The sequence below is a fragment of the Bidens hawaiensis genome, unplaced genomic scaffold (assembly GCF_021521415.1).
Source record: "Bidens hawaiensis isolate Kalapana, Puna unplaced genomic scaffold, B.hawaiensis_p1.1 tig00014899_1, whole genome shotgun sequence".
Lineage (NCBI taxonomy): Eukaryota > Viridiplantae > Streptophyta > Magnoliopsida > Asterales > Asteraceae > Bidens > Bidens hawaiensis.
The window spans coordinates 167,715-188,984 of NW_027492318.1; the positions used below are offsets into that span (position 1 = coordinate 167,715).

At 36.2% G+C, this 21,270-nt stretch overlaps 2 protein-coding genes and 2 pseudogenes across 6 annotated transcripts; 2 read left to right on the plus strand and 2 right to left on the minus strand.

Annotated features, from left to right (window-relative positions):
• Positions 1-1,533: 1,533 nt before the first annotated feature.
• Positions 1,534-4,793, minus strand: LOC143547992 (splicing factor-like protein 1 pseudogene; annotated as a pseudogene). Its single transcript, XR_013137872.1, has 2 exons — positions 2,651-4,793; positions 1,534-1,726 (listed from the first exon to the last, which is right to left on the minus strand). The product of XR_013137872.1 is annotated as a splicing factor-like protein 1 pseudogene (transcript).
• Positions 4,794-5,986: 1,193 nt separating this feature from the next.
• On the minus strand, positions 5,987-9,957 carry LOC143547980 (hexose carrier protein HEX6-like; annotated as a pseudogene). Its single transcript, XR_013137871.1, has 4 exons — positions 9,793-9,957; positions 8,991-9,313; positions 7,040-7,768; positions 5,987-6,371 (listed from the first exon to the last, which is right to left on the minus strand). The product of XR_013137871.1 is annotated as a hexose carrier protein HEX6-like (transcript).
• A 903-nt stretch (positions 9,958-10,860) lies between these two features.
• On the plus strand, positions 10,861-13,989 carry LOC143547981 (putative isoaspartyl peptidase/L-asparaginase 3). Of its 2 annotated transcripts, XM_077039258.1 has the most exons (7): positions 10,861-10,905; positions 12,010-12,181; positions 12,267-12,331; positions 12,923-13,315; positions 13,406-13,464; positions 13,579-13,683; positions 13,753-13,989. In XM_077039258.1, the coding sequence occupies exons 1-7, from the start codon at positions 10,861-10,863 to the stop codon at positions 13,970-13,972; spliced, it is 1,059 nt and encodes a 352-aa protein (XP_076895373.1). In that variant the 3' UTR covers positions 13,973-13,989. The 2 variants fall into 2 exon arrangements, with proteins under 2 accessions (XP_076895373.1, XP_076895374.1); XM_077039259.1 differs by lacking the exon at positions 10,861-10,905 and having other exon boundaries at positions 12,116-12,181; positions 12,913-13,315.
• A 1,873-nt stretch (positions 13,990-15,862) lies between these two features.
• LOC143547982 (ceramide kinase-like) lies at positions 15,863-21,270 on the plus strand. Of its 2 annotated transcripts, none has more exons than XM_077039260.1 (12): positions 15,863-16,061; positions 17,596-17,757; positions 17,852-18,019; positions 18,128-18,220; positions 18,286-18,378; positions 18,477-18,702; positions 18,788-18,872; positions 18,958-19,107; positions 19,864-19,965; positions 20,048-20,404; positions 20,853-20,919; positions 20,991-21,270. In XM_077039260.1, exons 1-12 carry the CDS (start codon positions 15,879-15,881, stop codon positions 21,126-21,128), a joined length of 1,824 nt encoding a protein of 607 aa, XP_076895375.1. In that variant the 5' UTR covers positions 15,863-15,878; the 3' UTR covers positions 21,129-21,270. The 2 variants fall into 2 exon arrangements, with proteins under 2 accessions (XP_076895375.1, XP_076895376.1); XM_077039261.1 differs by having other exon boundaries at positions 15,868-16,075.

Here is a 21,270-nt window from a genome sequence, read left to right on the forward strand (position 1 = left end):
TATCACTTTTTGACTAGTTTTGGTCAGTTTAGTTCAATTTAATTGCTTTGAAACCGCTTTTAATGGAGAGAATTACAAATCAATCCCAGACCTACAGCGCAATCGCTTCCAAACTTGTTTCAAAGATGAGTTTTTTGGATTTTTTATGCATCTCCATAAAAATGAGTTTTTTTATGCATCTCCATCTGTGGTTATATATTATCATAACAATATAATATTTACTATATTGTGATTATAATTTTTAATGATCTTTTTTTCTTTAAACTTAATCTTTATATTTCAAAACTTTGAAGTGTTTATTGTTTTTCTTCGTTTTCTATCCATCAATCTTTCATTAGGTTTTTCAATCATGTGACTTTGGTTTTATACATTTAACTTTTTGTTTAGACTAAATGACCTAAATGAAACACCTATATTATTTAGTAATTATTTTATTTTCAAATTAAATTAAGAGGTAATAGTGATAAAGGTTCACTAATTGTTTAATTCAACAATAATCCCCTAGATGATTTGTTACCCTCACTTAATCTTACAGAATTTATATATTTTTTTAAGGTTCATAAAATTAAAACACACCATGAAAGTTAAATTAGTTTAGAGATAATAATAATAATAATAATAATAATAATAATAATAATAATAATAATAATAAAATAGAAAATAAAATAAAAAATACCTAACTGTTCAATACAAGGAAACTTAAATATTAATGTGAAGCCAGCCATTTCTTTTTTAGCTAGTAATTTTGATTTTAGAATGTTTGATTCACTAAAGATAAACACAACTAAAGGACCCAAGCATAAGTAAAAAGTACATATTTAGGTTGCTTAATAGGACATTATATTTACATCTTCAAGACTGCTTTACAAATTACAAATCACAAATAAACAAATTGGGAAGCATAAAACATTTAAATACTTCACACAAACTGTGATGCTCCATCATTAGAAAATCTCTATTAACTCTTTACATGACTAAAAACATTTATATGTAACTCTTTTAACTCTTTACATACATGAAAACAATATATATATATATATATATATATATATATATATATATATTCACAATTTTTTTGCAATTATTAATGCAACATCAAGTACCTAAAATTGCAATTAAAACTAATCAACTATACTTGTGAAAGGATAATCTATGAATCCACCTATAAAATGGATGGGCTGGGAAGGTCAAATAACAGGTCGAAACGGGCTCATTATCTTTTTAACTAATTCACACATAACATGTCAATGCATCTACTCGAGATCAATTACACAAGATACAAACCCAACGAAAGAAAACACGACACGTTAACCTATCAAATCGAGAATATGTGATCGCCTAAAGTTGCATTTGACTTAAGTTTTAACGGAATAATGTGGCTGCTATGAGTTTAAAGGCACCAAAAGGCTTCAACAATATCCTACAAAGATCCGATAACATAATGCAAACCACCAATATTCTTCATGCATGGTTGGAGTAAGCCCGACTTCACGGTGAACACAAAGCTCCCCCTGTAACGAAACTATTACACCATAAAGTAAAAGATAATAAAATAGAATGGCAAATTGTCAGTGATTAGTCCACAAAACTCCAGGCAAAACACTTTAGTAAAAGATGAATAACAAAAACATTTAGACTGAATGATCTTGAAACCGCCTCTCTGCACATGTCACAACAGCATAGCAGATAAGAAATCAGATGAAAATTTTGCTCCATGAAATTATGCCTGTCAAAAGTTAGATGCCATGACAAAGAAAAAAGGTTAAATTTATTTAATAAAATGATACCATAATATTGTAAAATGATATAATTGTTTTTAAGATGTACCATAATATTGTAAAAATGAATCAAGGTTGTTGTAAATCAATTAACTAATGCTTGTATTTGCATGATTCCACTTAGGGTTGTGCAAGAAACCGAAAAAACCGATCCGGAACCGAAAAATCCAAACCGAAAATTTGGTTTTATGTTTTTGTAAAAACCAAACTAACGGTTCGGTTTTGGTTATGCATGTAATAAAAACCAAAAAAACCGAACCGAACCGAATTTTTAAATTTTTATTTATTTTAAGTAATTTATAAGAATTTAATAAATATGTAACTCAAATATTTTTGGTCAAATGTATAACAGTCTATATTAGTTAACAATCAACAAAATAATTTATATCTAAATTCAATATTTTTTGCAAATTTGTTTTTTTGGCCTAAAATTTTCAAGCTCAAATGGCAAAACCGAAACACAACCAACACCAAAATGAAAACCGAAACCGAACGGTTTCAAAAAATCCGAAACCGAAGTTTTGGTTTCCAGTTTGGTTTTAGCCCAAAATCGCACCGAACCGCAACCCCCCCCCCCCCCACCAAATTCCACTTACTAGTTAAAGATGAATGATTTGAGTCCAACTTGTGTAACAAAATTGGTAAATTTTGCAGCCAGTCGAGCGCTTAAAACGCTGATGTGACATTTGTTTAAGCCAATTTAAGTTATTATTAATAATAAGCCACATCAGCAACCTTACGTATAACAACTAACCTCCACGTCAAGTCATCAACCGACAACTATTTAACGGCTCAGCTGGTTGCAAAATTACCGAATTTAAACACGTTATGCAAGTACGATAAACTCAGAAATAAGAAGTTAACAACCATACCTTTCATCTCAGAAATGATAAGTAAGTAACACTATTATTTGGTCTCTGACAAGAACTTCTCATATTCTTTATCCGCGTTAGATTTATTCGTCTCGATAGTGGATGGAGGAGCATCCGGACGTGGGGCCCACAGAACATTTGCAATGATCTGTGAAGGGTCAATAGTTGACTGAGGCGGCATGCTGGTAATATTAGCAGTAGCAGGTACACCATAATACGGAGCGTAGGCGTATGTAGGCATTGAATACACAGGTTGAACACTTTGATGCATCTCACCCGAAGGAACAGTTAACGAAGTCATACCAGACGATCCTGTAGGCGCAGCTACAGGATATTGCATCCCATATGGTGGTAACGGTTGACTCATCACCGGAGGGTACACGGTGGAGCCCGGAGGGGGAGGGGGAGGTGGGAAAGCCGCGTAGGTAGGTGGCCCGGGTGGCGGTGGAGGTGGACCCCACGGAACTGGATTACCAGGATATGTTGCAGGCGGCAGTGGCGGTGCACCGCCAGGCACAGGCGGTTGGGCCGGATAGGACCCGGGAACCATAGCAGGCGGAGCCGGTGGGCCAGGTGGGACCACCGGTTGCGGACGTGTTCCCGCAATTCTAACAGCAATTGATCTTCCCTCCAAAAGATGACCGTTCATGTTCGCAATAGCGGTATTAGCTTGATTAACATCTGCATACTTCACAAACCCGTAACCTTTACTCAACCCTGTAATATGGTCTTTAATAACTTTTGCCTTTACAATTTCACCAAAAGGCGCAAACAAACGAATCAACGTATCGTCATCCAAAGTAGACGGCAAGTAACCGATATACAGATTTGTTTCATCGTATTCCTTTGACGGTTTCAACACACTCACCCCTAAACCTAATCCTAATCCACCTTGTGCTGTACTTCCACTTGCTACAGCAGCAGTAGTATCGGTTCCGGAACTACCCGGACCGATAGCAAGAGTTGCAGAACTCGACTTGATCAAAGACTCGGGAACCGTCCCACCTAACTCAGCCAAAAAGTTCTGATACTCATCATCCATTTTCTTACCAGCTGTTCCTTTAACCGGACAATCAATCGTCGGATGCCCACCATCACCGCATATTTTACACAAAACATCGCTTTTAAAAGTCGAGCTCCGCGACGGACACGCAAACTGCCGGTGTCCCGGTTCACCACACAACCTACAATACTCCTCATCCCGTATCGTCCCATTCAAAGCCGCAAGTTCCCTCAACTGCTGCCGCTTATGCTCATTAAGCACCTCATCAACCGGCTGCAACAGCTTCTGCACCATACTCGCAGCCGCATCCACCGCTTCCTGCGTATCCGCCTCCACAAACACATGCAAATCCTCATTCTCCGACGGGTCATACTTCAAATCCCGCTTCTGCTGCAGCCTCCCCTCCTTCACCGACCCCTTCCCTCGAATCACAATCTTCGCACCTGTCTCCCGTTCCATCCGCTTCTGTGTGTTCCCCCTCGGCCCAATAATAAGCCCGATAAAATTATACCCCGGGTACTCCTTCATCGGAATATAAAGCTTCTTCGAAACCTTAGGCGGGCGATAATCCGCAGGCGGTTTAAACGACGGATTCTCCTTCAAAATCTGTGAAATAATTTCTTGTCTCTCTTTATTCAACCGTTCCCGCGCCCGATACTCCCTCGTGTTAATCCGAATCCCCATGTTATCATAAACGGGCTCGGGCGAAGGCGATCGAGCGCCTTCGGGCCTATCGTCTAAGGGCAAACCGGACTGAAACTTTCTACTTATCTCTAACAACCTATTATTAAGTGCTTGTAATTTGGGATCAAGTAATATACCTGCAGTAACATCTTTCATGAAATCAGGCAACTGTAAGACCATAGGGTTTGGTGTATCATCTTCCCACCGTGACTTTCGCTTACGTGTGCCGGTGACGTCACCGGATTCTTCCGGCGGTGGGTCCCACCGGGACTTACGGCGTCTCGGGTTAACGGGTGATCCGTTTTCGTGGGATTTGGGATCTGGGTTTTGATCCTGTGACCCGTTTTGGTGGTTTGGTGGGTGAAAGATTGAATCTTGGTTAGGGTTTGGTGAGTCTTGGATTTGGGGATTTGGTTGAATTAGGGTTTCGAGATGGGTGTGGGTTGATTCGTCCATTTGGGGTTGTGGGTTGGTGGATGACGGTGGTGGTGGTGGTGGCGGTGGAGATTACGGCGGCGGAGACGGTGGTGGTGGTGGTTATGAAATATGAATATTATGAATATGAATATGAATATGAAAGAAAGTACAAGTAAAGGGGTGTAGTTTTTATATAGGGTTAGATTTAGGTTTGGACTTTGTATATGTATATATGCACAATTAATTTTTACTATAAATGTTTTCTATCACACAATTAGATATGATTTATCCACCTCAAGAAAAGGTAAAAAAAATGTCAACCCAAGTTAATTCAAGCGGTTTTTTAAATTCACCGGTGATATATATACATGAAATATATGTAGGATCATTATTAGGAATTTAGGATCATAGTTGACAAAGACTCCGAACACATGGAGTCATCTTCTTGTTTTTCTGTCATAAATAAAAATGACGGACTAAACAGAGAATTTTGATCAACATTTAAATTCTTTTTAAAAATTTCAACTTTATAGTTTCATTTGAATTTCTAAACATTCTTTTCTATTTTAGAAATCATTTCTTGGTGTCAAAATATGATATGTGATATAAAAATGAAGGATCTGTTATCTTTTCTTTTCTCGCGTTTTTCTTTTTCAAAAAATGGTCTTGGAGGTTATGCAATGTTTACGCTCAAACTTTTCGTTTACACAGTAGTAATATTCTTTGTTTCTCTCTACATCTTTGGATTCCTATCCAATGATCCAGGATGTAATCCTGAACGTGAAGAATAAATTGTTTTTCTTGCATTATTTTATAATTTTCTTCATATTTTTTATTTTCTTTTAGTTATTTCACACACTTAACTAGAAAAAAAATCTATCACCGGAGAGAGAGGGATTCGAACGGTTTTTGGGTGTGCCACGCTTGAGCAAATCAGAAGTGTTATTTAGGTTGTTTAAACTTTGCGTTAATCATTCCATCTTCTATATTATCATCTAAACTATAGAGCTTTTTTTATACGGTTGTTTAAACTTTAAATTATGAAGTGTCGTTCGTCATCAAATTTGGTGCTTTTTGATCCCCAGTTGCTATGGGGAACAAAGGAGAAGGGGTTGGATTTCACCCATGATCAGATCAGTGGGCAACCATAGTTTACTTTTTCGTAGTTCTATATAGAAGATGGAACGACTAAATATTATTCATGTGACATGTAGTGAACCTATAATAAATATTTTCAACTATTATTCATGTGACATGTAGTGAACATATTTCATAGGTTTCCTTTGTTATTAATCTCTACATCATATTCATCATCATTCACAAATCTCTTCCAATACCAATGTTGCTTCCACACCCGATCCATCGTCTCAATCGGCACATTCTTAGTTTCCGGGAGAAACAAATAAGCGAACACCGTCATCACTGCTACCCACCTGCCAAAAAAGAAAAATGTCTCCGACTTCAAACGGCAAAGCATTGACAAAAACGTCTGAGCTACAACGAACGTGAACAGAAACCCGACCGCAACAGTAATGCTCTGTCCCGCTGAGCGAATCTCTAGCGGGAAAATCTCACTTGGAATCAACCATCCCAACGGTCCCCAAGATAAACCAAAACCTATAACATGGGATGTTTAGTGTTTGAATTAGACTCGGAAAGCTAGAAATTTGATTCGAATTCGGTTTTAAGAATTTGAATTCAATTAATTTGGTTTGAATCTGATTTAGTAATCGAATTTCGAATCAAATACGAATTTCTGACTATAAACTAAAAAGTTATTAGAAAAACCAAGAAACCAACTACTAGGCAATCAATTTTTTTAACTTTTTTTTTCATTTCCTTTTTATTATGAGGTTAGAATTGTAAAAAAGATTAAAAAAAACTATTCAAACTCAAAAGGTTACACGTATATAAGTTGTATGCCACATATATGCATTTCATATAAGTCACAGATATGTAACTGTGTGAACTTCACATTTTAATATTTTTTTTGCTTTTACATTTATTACCTTCCAAATAAAAAAAATTACAATAAAAAAACTTATGATGGTAGTGGTTTTCTCATAACTTAGTACGAGAGAAAAATATTATTTGTATTTGGGCTACTAATTCAATATATAGCCCAGCCCAAAGTCCACTTATTTGTTGGGCAAATTCGAATCGAATTAGAAATTCTTAGCTGGAATTTTTAATTAAATTCGAATCCAAGTTCAAAAAATCGAAATTCGAATAAATCAATATGACTAATTCTGATATTCGAAATTCATTTCGTTGAACACCCTTACCTGCAACATAACTGCAAATCAAAACCAACACCAAGTACCCATCACCCTTGCTCAATCCACCATGATCACCTAACTTTGCCGCCATAATCGCGCCAACGATCGTTTGCGAAACAAACATCTGCACTCCTCATATGGCAAAAATCGTCCTACGACCAAGTTTATCGACTATCAACAACGATAGCAACGTCATGCTAAGTCCCACTAGCCCGGTCACCATTGCAGACATAAGCGAAGCACTTTCGCCGAACCCTATGGTTCTAAACAAAATTGGTGCATAAAATGATATGACATTTATTCCTGTCACTTGTTGAAAAAATGGAATAATAATAGCCATGACAAGTTGCGGTCTATATTTTCGTTGCGATATGTTTTTAAACGGGTGTTTTATATTTTTTGCAATGGCATTCGCGGCTGCAAGATCATCAAACTCGAGTTGTATGTCGTGCGTGCCTCGGATCTTTTGTAGCATATGTTTAGCTTTATTGGGATATTTGTTGACAAGGCTGTTTGGTGTTTCTGGTAGGAAAAGAGTGCCTAGTGTTAATATTGAGGCGGGGATCGCAGCCATGGCTAAGGATATTCGCCATCTGTAGCCAGCTTTTATTTTTTCGGTTCCATAGTTTAAAAGATTTGCGGCTAGAACGCCTACGCCCACACAGAATTGGAAGCCATGTTGAATGCTCCTCTGTAATGTGATGGAGCCATTTCTGATAGGTATAATGGAACCGACTGTTGATAAAAAAATTTCGATAAAACATGTTAAGCGGGTTTGGATCATGAACGGGTCGATACATTGTTGACATGGTTAAAAACGTGGCTAAACGGGTTCAACCTGCTTAACTGGTTTATGACATTCTAACACGTTAATATGTTGTGTTTAATAGGTTAATAAATCGACACGACATGTTATGTCCCGTTTATTAAAACAACATAGTTTTATAAATAATTACATATGTAATATAATTTTTGGTAACTTTTGTTTTGTCGTGTTTACTTTGTCTTATTATTATTAGGTATATTGGTTTTTATTAATCCCAACTATTGTCTTTTGGTCACTGTCGGTCCCAACTAATGAATTGGCTACTGACGGTCCCAACTTTTAACGAATTTATTCTTAATGGTCCGCGACTAACAGAATCCTAACGCTGTTCGTTTCAGGTCGTCGGAAAAACATTTTTGGCTAGAAAAGTCAAATTTGTTGACGGAAAACACCACCTGAACCGCAACCGCCACCAACTGACTCGCCGCCAAGCAACTACTACCACTCGAGCACCATCAACCGATTCCGAGGATGGTTCTAGGGTTTCCGGTGACCTCAATAATTGGGGCTTTTACTAGAAAAAGGTTCCTAAAGGTCCGATACAAAGTTACCAAGATGTTTGGGACGGAAATGTTGAGTTTTTGGGAAAAAAATTGAGTTTTCCGGCCAAAAACGTTTTCCCGGCAACTTGAAACTAACGACGTTAGGATTCTGTTAGTCGCGGACCGTTAGGAACAAATACATTAAAAGTGGGGACCTTCAGTAGCCAATTGATTAGTTGGGACCGACAGTGACCAAAAGACAATAGTTGGGATTAATAAAAACCAATATACCTTATTATTATTATTAACTATGCTTAGCGAATCATGTCAATAGTTTTCTTAAACGTGTCGTGTCATTCATGTAATTGAACTACTTATATTAAACCATGTTAAAATGTACCGTGTCGTGCCATTCATGTTATAGAACTAGTTACCTTTAATCATGTTAAACACATGTCGCGTAATCCACTTAATAAACATGACTGTGTTAATGTTAAAAGAAAATGACACGTACTAGTCGTGTTAAACGTGTCAGTCCTGTTCAACCCGTTTAACAGAACACGACACGTTTTGCCAGCTCTAGTAAAAAATAGCCTAAAATGTCTTTTTATACAAAACTTCAGATTATTATTATTAATTACTAGATCACCTGATTGGCGAAACCAACTCCTACACCAAGTAAGACACGACCGATTATAAGCATGTAAAGATTATAGGCTGCGCCACCAAGGGCCGCACCAGCAAGAAAAGCGGCTCCACCAATGAGAATCGAGGGTCTGCGCCCAAAGGCTCTAGTGACCGGTGAAGCAAAAAAGGTAGCAACTAGACCGGCTACGTATAATGAAGAAGTGAAGGATGTTAAAAGCTGGCTATCAAATTTGCAGTAGTTGCTTATCTTAGTGTCTTTTATCATCTTTGTGTAAATCTCAGGAAAAAATTTCTTTAAAAATGGCTCCATAGAAGTCACTCCACCTTCATATTGACAAATATAACATGTTACTTATAAGTTATACCATCTAAATATCTAATACACACACACACACATTAAAAGTTGCATAATAAGATAAGAAGGTATGCTATATACAGACGCAACCCCTATGGTGTTTGTACAGGCCTGTACGACTTGTATAGGCCTATATGACCGTATAGACATTGTGTGCCTGACATATATATGTGAAGAAATAAGAGTCGCAACTTTTTTCAGCTTATACGAGTCGTATAGGCCCTGATGTCTTGTATAGGCCATAATATCTCATTCTTGTTCAAATTTTTTCAGAATTTTCATCTTCACACGTACAGTCATATACACGCTATACGACTCGTGTAGGTTTTTGTCAATATCATTTGACACCATCTGACACATATACGACCTGTATAGCCCTATACGAGTCATATACGAGATGGTGCCTGAATATCTCATGCATATAAGAACCAATAGTTCAATTTAGAACCTGAAATCCCAATATCATAGCCGAATATTATTCCTCCGGTTGCAGCAACCATGCAAGACAACACAACAAATGATGTAATATGACCATTGTACTTCACCACTTCACTGCTTACTTCCGACCCAACCGCCATAGTTTGCTGACCGGTTCAGGAAGAGGTGTTGGGGGGGGGGGGGGGGGATATGTAATATAGTAAACAGGTGGTTGTTAGTAGTCCATCTTGACAGCTAGAGTGTTACAAACCAGTCCAACTTGACTGCTAGATACATCAAAACATATGAAAACAGATTTTTTTGATACAGTTGATGTCTATATTATAACAGTTGAAGTCTAAATGGTCCTACAGTGAGTGATGGTTGGTTCATATGGATTTAAGATAAGTGATTCAATTATTTTTTAGATTTTAGTCTTTTAGAGTCTTTGGAGTTGATTCCTGCATGATACATGTTTTGTAGGCTTATGGGAACTCACTATCAAAGCAAGAACTAGGAAAGTCAACATGTCATGTCTATCACAGTCCTTGTTACACTAACAAACAATGTTATTTAACTGACATGAAAACTAAAATATTTTAAATTTATCTTGATAATTAAATTCAAGCAAATTGGAAATAAATAATTCCACCTTTAAAAATCACAACCAACGGTCCAACCTTCAACTATTTTTGTCTCAATGGCCCTCGGTTGACAAACACTTAACGCCGCTACGTTATTTCCGAGTTTCAAGCCGATGTTTTAGGGCTTTTGATCGGAAGAATGATACTAGTCAACTAATGTAAAACTTATCTCGAAACAGTGATCCAAACGACGAAACGATGTTTCAATTCGGGTGTTTGGATTTCCAACTAGCAAAACCAATCCATTTGATACATTGTTTCGATATAAGTTTTGCATCAGTCCTCTCGTATCATTCTTCCGAACAAAAGCTCTGTCCTGCAATGACGTAGGCATTGCGTAAGTTGTCTTCGTATCATTCTTCCCAAACTAGTAACATGTATCACACTGATTACTGAAAACTATTTATTATGTTCGGGAAATATATATAAGTTTAGCTAAACCACTATATCCGGCAATGGCGTCTGTATTGCCAATCCTAATCATCGTACTTCTCACCAAGGTAATTCATTAATTCCTCAGAATCATATAATCGGTTCGAATGATTATATAATTAGTTGGTCTATTGTAAATTAAATATGTTACATGTAATAAAAACATATATTCTTCTATCTTTATTTTCTAATAATTTGATTATACATATTCAAGAGTTTGAAACTGTGAAAATGTTTGACTACAAGTCATTGTTGATCACTACCATCCAAATTGATAATTAAGGGGTGTAAACGAGCCGAGCCCGATATTGACTAGACTTGAGCTCGGCTCGTTTTGACTTAACCGAGCTAGCTCGGTTCGTTAAGTCGGTTCTTCAAGCTCAGGCTTGACTTGTTTGTTATTTATTAATTAGTTTATTATATATGTTTATAATTATTTTTATATATTTTGAGTAAAACCTTAAACGAGCCAAAGCTCGGCCACATAATGTGAAATAGGGGCGTGGTGTGCATCGGTGGTTTCGAGCAAAAACTGAACCTAAAATTCAGTTTTTGCGTTTTTCGAAACTGTTCGGTTTTGGTATTTTTGGTTTGGGACTTTGGGTTCGGTTTTTTCGGTTTTTATTATCTGGGTTTGAAATTTTTTGGGCCGAAAAAGTAACATGTCAAAAAATAGTGAAATTTGGCTTAAAGCTCACAAAGACTAAATCTTTTTGTTACTTAAGAATTAATATTTGGCCTAAAATATTTGGGTAACACTAATTATTAAATTCTAATAAATTACTAAAAATTCGGTTTGGTTTTTTCGGTTTTTTGTTATATGCAATACCAAAACCGAACCGCGAGTTTGGCTTTTACGAACACATAAAACCAAACCGTCGGTTTTTGTTTTGTTTTGGTTTGGTTTTTCTGGTTTTATGCACACCCTAATGTGAAAGTAGTACATAGAACTCCAATAGAGGCAAAACTTAGAAGTACACATGGCTCGTTAAGGCCTGACGAGCCTAAAGGAGCTTCCCATACAAGGCTTGAGCTCGGGCTTAATAACTAAACGAGCTTTGTTTGAGGCTTGGCTCGTTTTGAGCTTTTTATTGATCCAATCTCGAGTAGCTGGCAAGCGACTCGGCATTTTATTTTCGTAACTATTGTTTATTTTGTCCGTTTATTCACAGGTAACAGGACAAGAAGTTGAGAATTCAAATAAGTTTCCGTTAGTAGTGAGCACGTGGCCATTCTTAGAAGCTGTGAGAGCAGGATGGAGGGCCATCAACGGCGGATTATCCTCCGTTGATGCAGTCGTAGAAGGTTGTTCCGCTTGTGAGTTTCTTAGATGTGACGGTACCGGTAAGTTCTTCAAAGTTCAAACCACTGCTAATTAACATTGATTTATATGCATTGTTTTTTGTAAAATGAATTTATGTTCTAACAGTTGGACCTGGTGGAAGCCCTGATGAGAATAGTGAAACCACAATTGATGCCTTAATCATGAATGGGGTAACAACATGTAACATTAATTTGTGTTTTCATAATAATAGGGAGTGTCTAAATATACCCCCCCCCCCTCGGTGTAAACAAGCCAAGCTCGACTAGGCTCGAGCTCGGCTCGTGAGTTGTTTTTTCATGCTCGGGCTCAGCTCGTTTATTATTAATTAGTTAATTAATATACATTTTAATTATTTTTGTATATTTTGAGAAAAAAACTTAAACGGGCCTAAGTTCGGCTCGAGCTCGACCGTGCGGTGTAAAATTAATACAGGTTTTTACGAGAGGTAAAACTAAAAAAATACACAAGGCTTGTTAAAGCTCGATGGGCCTAAACGAGCTTCCCATACAAGGCTCATGTTCGAGTTCGATAACTAAACGAGCTTTATTTGAGGCTCGGCTCGAGCTCGAGCTCGAAAATGTTCATCTCGTTTGCACCCCTGCTGAACATACCCCCATGTGAGAGGAATAATTTTTTCAGTGAGGGTGGGCCCACCAAGTTTGTGTGAAGGGGGGGGGGGGGGTTACGTTTAGCAGCAACCCTATGTATTTTGTCTGAAACCATTAACTGCGTTTATATTGTGACTGGTAAGATTCTAATAGGCAACAATGGAGGTTGGAGCGGTTGCAGCCATGAGATATGTGAAAGATGGCATCAAAGCTGCAAGATTAGTCATGCTGTACACCGAACACACAATGCTAGCGGGTGATCAAGCTTCCGCCTTTGCCATTTCAATGGGCCTTCCGGGACCTTCGAATCTTAGCTCACCTGAGTCAATGGAAAAGTGGACTAAATGGAGAGAAAATCATTGTCAGCCTAATTTTAGGAAAAATGTTCTACCAACAAACAGTTGCGGTCCTTATCATCCGAAACAAGATTCAAACGTTGGCGAAACGACGTGTTTGGTGGACGATGTTTCGGAAAATACTAGAATGATGTCATCTAATGTGGATTTTCATAACCATGACACCATACCCATGGCCATATTTGATAAAGTTTGTTGCTTTTCGACTTTTCGTTCTTGTTTTCTTGGTTATTTTTTTTTATTTGATCTTTTTGTTTATTAAATCTTGATTTGGCTTCAGTCTGGACACATTGCTGTTGGTACATCCACCAATGGTGCTAGTTTTAAGATCCCGGGCAGGTCAGTATAAACATTGACCGAGATTATTGTACTCGATTTTTTTAAATGTTTAATTTCAGGCATTTACAATTTACGTTTTTACATTTTTACCTCTTTTCTACTTATGTAATGTAGGGTTGGTGACGGACCGATTGCTGGATCGTCTGCATATGCTGATGATGAAGTTGGAGCTTGTGGTGCAACGGGTGACGGTGATATTATGATGCGTTTTCTTCCATGGTAATCTTATACTATAAGCCTTTGCTATATAATAATTTGCATATGAACGACAGTTTTCGTTTATTTTAGTTATCAAGTGGTGGAGAGTATGCGGTTAGGAATGGCGCCAAAGGTTGCTGCGGAAGATGCAATATCAAGAATAGCTAAAAAGTATCCAACTTTTATTGGGGCTATCTTTGCGGTTGACAAGAATGGCACGCATGCTGGTGCGTGCCATGGGTGGACATTCCAGTACTCGGTCAGAAGCCCGAGTATGGATGTCGTGGAGGTCTTTACAGTATATCCTTAAGCTTGTAGACTTGTGTCTTTATGTATGGTGGTCCAACTTAGTTGGATAAGATGTATGATTGACACCATAAAAGAGAAAAAGAAGATTTTTTTGGATGGTTATACTCAAAACCATCATTGATTTTGTTGGGGTTTCAATTTGTAAGTTCTTGATTGGTGAGTGTGTTATGCAAAAGAATATTGGTTAAATATCACAAATATTTTAGGTTTATTTTTGCCTTCCAAAAAAACAAAAAGATAAAAAATCAATGACTTTGTTAAATAATATTATTATACCAAAAAGTGTGAGTACCTTATATTTAAGACCTACAAAAGTTAAAATTACTATAAAATCATCTTATATTTTATATAAAAAAGACAATTCTTATAAAAATAAAAGTGTTTTATTAAAAAGTTTAGATGGTGTTGGCGCACCATTAGATACACAAAATCATGGAGATTAGTTGATTATGTAAACATTTTCATCGAAAGCAATCTACTAACGAAACTAAAGATTAATATAAACATTATATTGTTAAACTCCGGTAAAAAGAAAACACTTTAAACTATTACTTATTAATCAATAATAATCCATATACATAATGTGATAAATAACACTTCTAAATTTACTATCTTTGTATGGGACAATCCAAATCTAAGAGGATAATGGGAAACCTTGTGTGCCTCTCATATAACTTTCATTTATGACATGCTTTCTAAACATTTTGAAAACATTTCGAGTATAATAAAAATTAGTAAACTTTCTGTTAAAGTAAAAAGTATGTTAGTTACATTATCGGTTTATGACATGCTTTCTAAAAATTTTGAAAACATTTCGATTAGAGTAAAATGCGGTTTTCGTTCATATGGTTTGTCCAAATATGCGGTTTTAGTCCAATAGTTTCAAATTTCTGATTTTTGTCCATGTGGTTTCATTTCACATGCAATCAAACCCGACCCCACTAACTCCGTTAAGTCTAGCTGTTAAAATAATTAGCGTGGCCCTCATGTGAAGGGCAATTTTGTTCTTTTTCTCCCCAAATAAACCCCAGCCGTAATTCGCAAGCCCCCTCGTGTGAGGGGCTGGGTGCATTTGAAAAAAAAAGGCACAAAACTGCCCCTCACGTGAGGGGCAAGCTAATGAATTTAACGACCAGACTTAACGGGGTTAGTGGGACCGAGTTTAGTTGCAAGTGAAATGAAACCACATGGACAAAAATCGCAAATTTGAAACTATTTGACAAAAATAGCAGATTTAGACAAACCACAAGTACAAAAACTGCAGTTCACCCTTTCGATTATAATAAAAAAATTAGTAACTTTCTGTTAAAGTTAAAAATATGGTAGTTACATTATCGGGTTATGACATGTAACATTTCGATTATAATAAAAAAATTAGTAAACTTTCCGACAAAGTTAAAAATATGTTAGTTACATTGTCGGTTTGGGACATGTTTTCTAAACATTTTGAAAAAATTTCGATTACAATAAAAAATTAGTAAATTTTTCGTAAAAGTTAAAAAGTATCATCGGTTATATTATGGTATAAATTATTATCGGCCAACGAATAGTAAAGTTTTGCAAAACAAAAACCATAGTCATTGATCCAACATCCAAAAGGCACATGTTTTCCTTGTACTTTATTGATTCTTGTTACCTCTTCTCCTCCAATCCAATAACATAACAATAACAATAAAACACACATATCTTTCTAGATTCCTCCCTTTGATTCCTTCAAATCCGCACCAAACCCTCAAATCACAAACCCTCAAATCACAAACCCATTTTCTCTAAATTCTTGACTTAAAGTTTTGATTTTTACAACACCCTTTTGGATCTTGGGGGGTTTGATCATTTTTCTTTAATTTTTTGACTTAAGATTTGATTTTTATAACACCCTTTTGGATCTTGGAGGTTTGATCATTGGCATGGATAGAAATGGTGATTTGATCATGAGGGTTGATGATGATATTCAAGAAAATAATAATAGCCAATATGAAGAACCCTCAAATTTTTTGAGTTGTAATTTTTTCTTGGATCATGTTGGGGAGGTTTTTGTTACCCTTAAACCAGATGGGTTGTCTTGGAAATTGATGGAATCCCTTTGCAATGTTAGTTTTTCCAGGTTACATCAAACTGCTTTTGTGCAATCTTTTTATTATTATTATTATTATTATTATTATTATTATTATTATTATTATTATCTTGAATTTAATTCCCTGTTTAACTGATTTAATTATTGTTGGTTTGCACCAGTAAACATTACTAGTTGATATCAAGAACTGCCTGTTTTAGCATATTGTTTATAGTTTGATTGCAAAAGTTTTAAACTTTATAACATGGGATATTTTGTTTCTTGATATTTTTCCCAATTTTAGCATCTGTGAACATTACCATAATGTTTGATCTAAGCAGTTAACGGGGAAAAATATCGGTAATCGGTCAAGGATCGATATCTGAGACACCGGTTATCGCGGTGAGATATTGGTGGGATATCGATAATTTTAGTATCATGTAAAGTTCATATATATAGCAAGTTAACACTAATAATTCAGTAAACTTTCCTAAAATTAACAAGTTAACCTTTTGCAACTTGCAAAACACGGACAATCACAACAAGTAGGAACCGATTAAGACTTAAAACACTAATATTGAACACTAAAAATTGATAATTAACACTTAAAACACTGATATCGGGAATATCGGTGAAATATTGGTAAATATCGCTGATATTATTGGTACCAATATTCTGACCGATATTTTACCAAGGGACTGATAACCGATATATCACTGATATATCGGTGATATATCAGCGATATCGACTGCATACTGTTTGATTCCTAAAGTTTTAAACTTTATAACATGGTATATTTTGTTTGTTGACATTTTTCCAAATTTTAACATCTGTGACCATTAGTAGTAAAATTGATATCAAGAACTGCCAATTTTAGCATATCGTTTATATGTCTGATATTTCCAATAATGTTTAATTGCAAAAGTTTTTTATCTTTATAACATGGGATGCTTTGTTTCTTGATATTTTTCTAGATTTAGCATTTGTGAACATTAGTAGTAAAATTGATATCAAGAACTGCCAATTTTAGCATATCGTTTATAGTTTTAATATTGCCATAATGTGATTGCTAAAGTTTTAATCTTTTAAACATGGATGTTTTGTTTCTTGATCTTTTTTTCCCAGTTTTAGCATCTGTGAACATTAGCAGTAAAATTGATATCAAGAACTGCCCTTTTCCTCATATTGTTTATAGTTTTAATATCACCATAGTGTTTGATGGCTAAATTAACTTTTTAACACGGGAAATTTCGTTTTGTGATCTTTTTCCTAATTGCAGCATCTATCACATGTTTAGTTGCTAATCATTTTCCTCACATTGCTTATAGTTTCAACTTTCAATATTACCGTAATGTTTGATTGCAAAAGTTTTAAGCTTTTAAACGTAGGATATTTGTTTCTTGATTGCGAAAGTTTTGAACTTTTAAACATGGGATATTCTCAAGAACCGCCACCTTCCCCATATTTGTTTATAGTTTTAATATTTTAGTATCTGTCACATGTTTAGTTGGCAATCTAATCGTTTCATGAGATTGACCTAGCATGTTTTGCTGTTGTTTCTTATGTTGAAGGATAGCGTGGATCGTTCAACTTGTTTAGGAATACAACTTCTATCCAAACATGATACCTCAATCAGCATGTCAGATCTTTATGCTGTTGAGTTTATAGATTGGGGATTAGTACATGAAACCCTTCTCACAAATCCTGGATTCCTATTGGGTCATGCATCCGAGGTTAGAAAGTGTTATCCTTTGTATGGATACATAGATTCTTAGATTTTAGTTTTTGTTTTAGTCTTGACACTTTGTGTGTGTGTATTACTTGTAGATGTATCGGTTCACGGTGCATGGTGTAGAGAGGTCAAAAAGTCAACCTTCTTTGTGGGCTCCGGTTGTTTTTACGTTCGGTCATGTCGACAAGAAAACATGCCAAATGTGGGTCAACAAGATAAACTCTTGCTTAAGCTTGGAAATCGACCGACCCAAGAATCTTCTGGTATGTTATATTAAGGATGAATAGTTGAATAGAACACAACCGTTAATTACTTCAGTTTTTAGAATTTTTGAAACATGCCAAAATTTGTTTGTTTATGTTTATTATTAGGTTTATGTTAATCCGGGGAGTGGAAAAGGAAACGGTTATCGAACATGGGAAAGTGTAGCTCCAATCTTTTCTCAAGCTAAAGTGAAAACAAAGGTTCATGTTTTTTTTTTTAAGGCAAATGAAATATTTATTAACTTTTGATGAATTTTTTTATATAGGTTATTGTTACAGAACGGGCCGGGCATGCTTTTGTGGCTATGGCTTCTATAACAAACCGAGAGCTTAACTTGTATGATGGAGTTGTAGCCGTTGTGAGTATTATCTTCTTAACATGTTATTGATTTTTTTACCAAAGTTTTCATTTTTAAACTTTATTGATATTGTTCTTTGAATATTTGATGGGATTTAGGGCGGTGATGGATTTTTTAATGAGATTCTTAATGGGATTCTGTTGTCAAGACATAAAGCACCTTATCCACCTTCCCCTCCAGATGATGATCCAACGGTCGAAACTGAAAGCGATGTATTGGTTCATGACCCCACGATAACCATTGTGAACCCCACGGTTTCGAATGACGACGAGTCTCCCCTTATTAAAAAGCCACCACTCAGTATATCACAACCTATAAATCCCAGTATGCGTCTTTCTGCACGGGTCTTTATTTTTAATTTGTTTCATAGTGTGCCACATCTGACAACTGCTTTTGTATTAATAAGCAGGTCAAGATTCTGAAATGTCTTTCCCGAATGAACGATTTCGGTTTGGGCTTATTCCTTCTGGTTCTACTGATGCTATTGTAATATGGTAAATAGTAAAACTATGATTTTGTTGTTTTGTATTTTTTCTGTGAAAACTCTTTGAACGTTGACTAACTTTGACTTTTCGTCAGCACAACTGGGGTACGGGATCCGATGACATCAGCGCTGCAAATTATCTTGGGTAAAAGGGTACGCCTTGATATAGCTCAAGTTGTGAGATGGGAAAAATCACACGTGTCCAGGAACAAGCCTCATGTACGCTATGCAGCTTCCTTTGCAGGGTAGACTTTTACTTTTGACTTTTTCCTTTTTTTTTGAAAAGTGTATTGGTTTTTATTAATCCCAACTATCGTCTTTTGGTCAATACTGGTACCAACTAACGAATTGGCTGCTCACGGTCCCAACTTTTAACGTATTTGTTCCTAACGGTCCGCAACTAACAGAATCCTAACGTCGTTAGTTTCAGGTCGCCGGAAAAACGTTTTTGGCCGGAAAACTCAAATTTTTTCCCGAAAACTCAACATTTTCGTCCCAAGCATCTTGGTAACTTTGTATCGGACCTTTAGGAACATTTTTCTAGCAAAAGCCCCAATTACTGAGGTCGTCGTAAACCCTAGAACCATCGTCGGAATCGGTTGATGGTGCTCAAGTGGTAGTAGTTGGTTGGCGGCGAGTCAATTGGTGGTGGTTGCGGTGTTCAGGTGGTGTTTTGGCAACAAATTTGACTTTTCGGGCAAAAAAAAACGTTTTTCCAACGACCTGAAACTAACGGCGTTAGGATTCTGTTAGTCGCGAACCATTAGGAACAAATACGTTAAAAGTTGGGACGTCGGTAACCAATTCATTAGTTGGGACTAGCAGTGACCAAAAGGCAATAGTTGGGATTAATAAAGACCAATATACCATTTTTTAAAGATGGAGTTATTTTTTTTATTTTTTTTCCCACTCTATGTGGATTTTATGGCTTTGTTTCTTGAATTTGGACTTTGGAGAAAAAAAAAAGTGTATTGACTTTTTTTTTTCTTGGATGCCACCAGTTATGGCTTTTATGGAGATGTTATTACCGAGAGTGAGAAATACCGGTGGATGGGGCCCACGAGATACGATTATGCAGGAACTAAAGTGTTTCTTAGGCACAGGTAATCAATCACCTACATACTGTTTTCATAACAATAGTATTTTTTTTAATTAATTTTAATTGGCTTTTTTGATGTTATTAAGGTCATATGAGGCGAAAGTTGCGTATATGAAAGCCGAACCAGAAAAGACGAATGTGGGTGCGAATGCAAGAAGAATAAAGGCGTTTTGGGGTTTATCTAAAGAGTCAGAACGAGTAGTGTGTCGGGCCAGATGTGATATTTGTAGCACGACATCAGTGGGCCCACAAGTTGAAAAACCTGACCCGAAACAAAAGTCAAATTGGGTTAGTGTTAAAGGACGGTTTCTTAGCATTGGGGCTGCTGTAATCTCTTGCAGAAATGAAAAGGCACCCGATGGATTGGTCGCTGATGCACATCTTTCAGATGGTTTTCTGCATCTTGTTTTGATCAAAGAGTGCCCTCGTGCGTTCTATTTATGGTAAAAGCATACAACTTTCTTTATTTTTTATTCATCTTTTTTGGATTTATTGGTGGAAATTAATCTTTTCTTAAAAGGAATCTGGTCAATCAGTGAAACAAATCGTTTTAGATTAAACGAAAGGCATCAAGTGTGTATCTTTAAGGCATAAAACCTCCAAAATCATTTTGTTCAAGAAAACAAACCATAATTGAAATAATGTAGCTTTTGCAATCATACTTGCCCAACTAATTATTTATAAAAAAATGGATAGAAAAAAAAAACTTTGGTCAAAGAATGTGTCGGGTATCCAACCCAATCACACGTTATAATCTACTTTGCAGACCATGTTGTGTGCATGTAGATACATTCAATACATTTTAGTTAACTTTCGACTCCTTTGACCGGTTCCCTTTTTTAGCTGATTCATTCATAAATGTGACCAATGATAGTTGATTGACATATGCAGGCATCTCACTCAGCTGGCAAGAAAAGGCGGGACCCCCCTGAATTTCGATTTCGTTGAACACCATAAAGTGAAGTTTACTCATTTATTATTTATTCTACATTTTCTGAATAAAAATTAATACTTTTTATTTATTTTCAGACTACAACTTTCACATTCACTTCTTCTGGGGAGGAAAGCGTGTGGAATGTGGATGGCGAGATTCTTCAAGCACAAAAACTCTCTGCACAACTCTTTCGCGGTCTTATTAGTCTGTTCGCTTCCGGGCCCGAAACATGATATTGACGATTTTACCCCTGTTGTATTCACCTTCCCTTGTATTTCTATGTAAATATGTATATGGAAACTGTACCCTTCTTTAGTCTTCATTTTCAGATAAATTACTCATTTTTGTGGCGACATTGTTAAAATTAGCATGAGT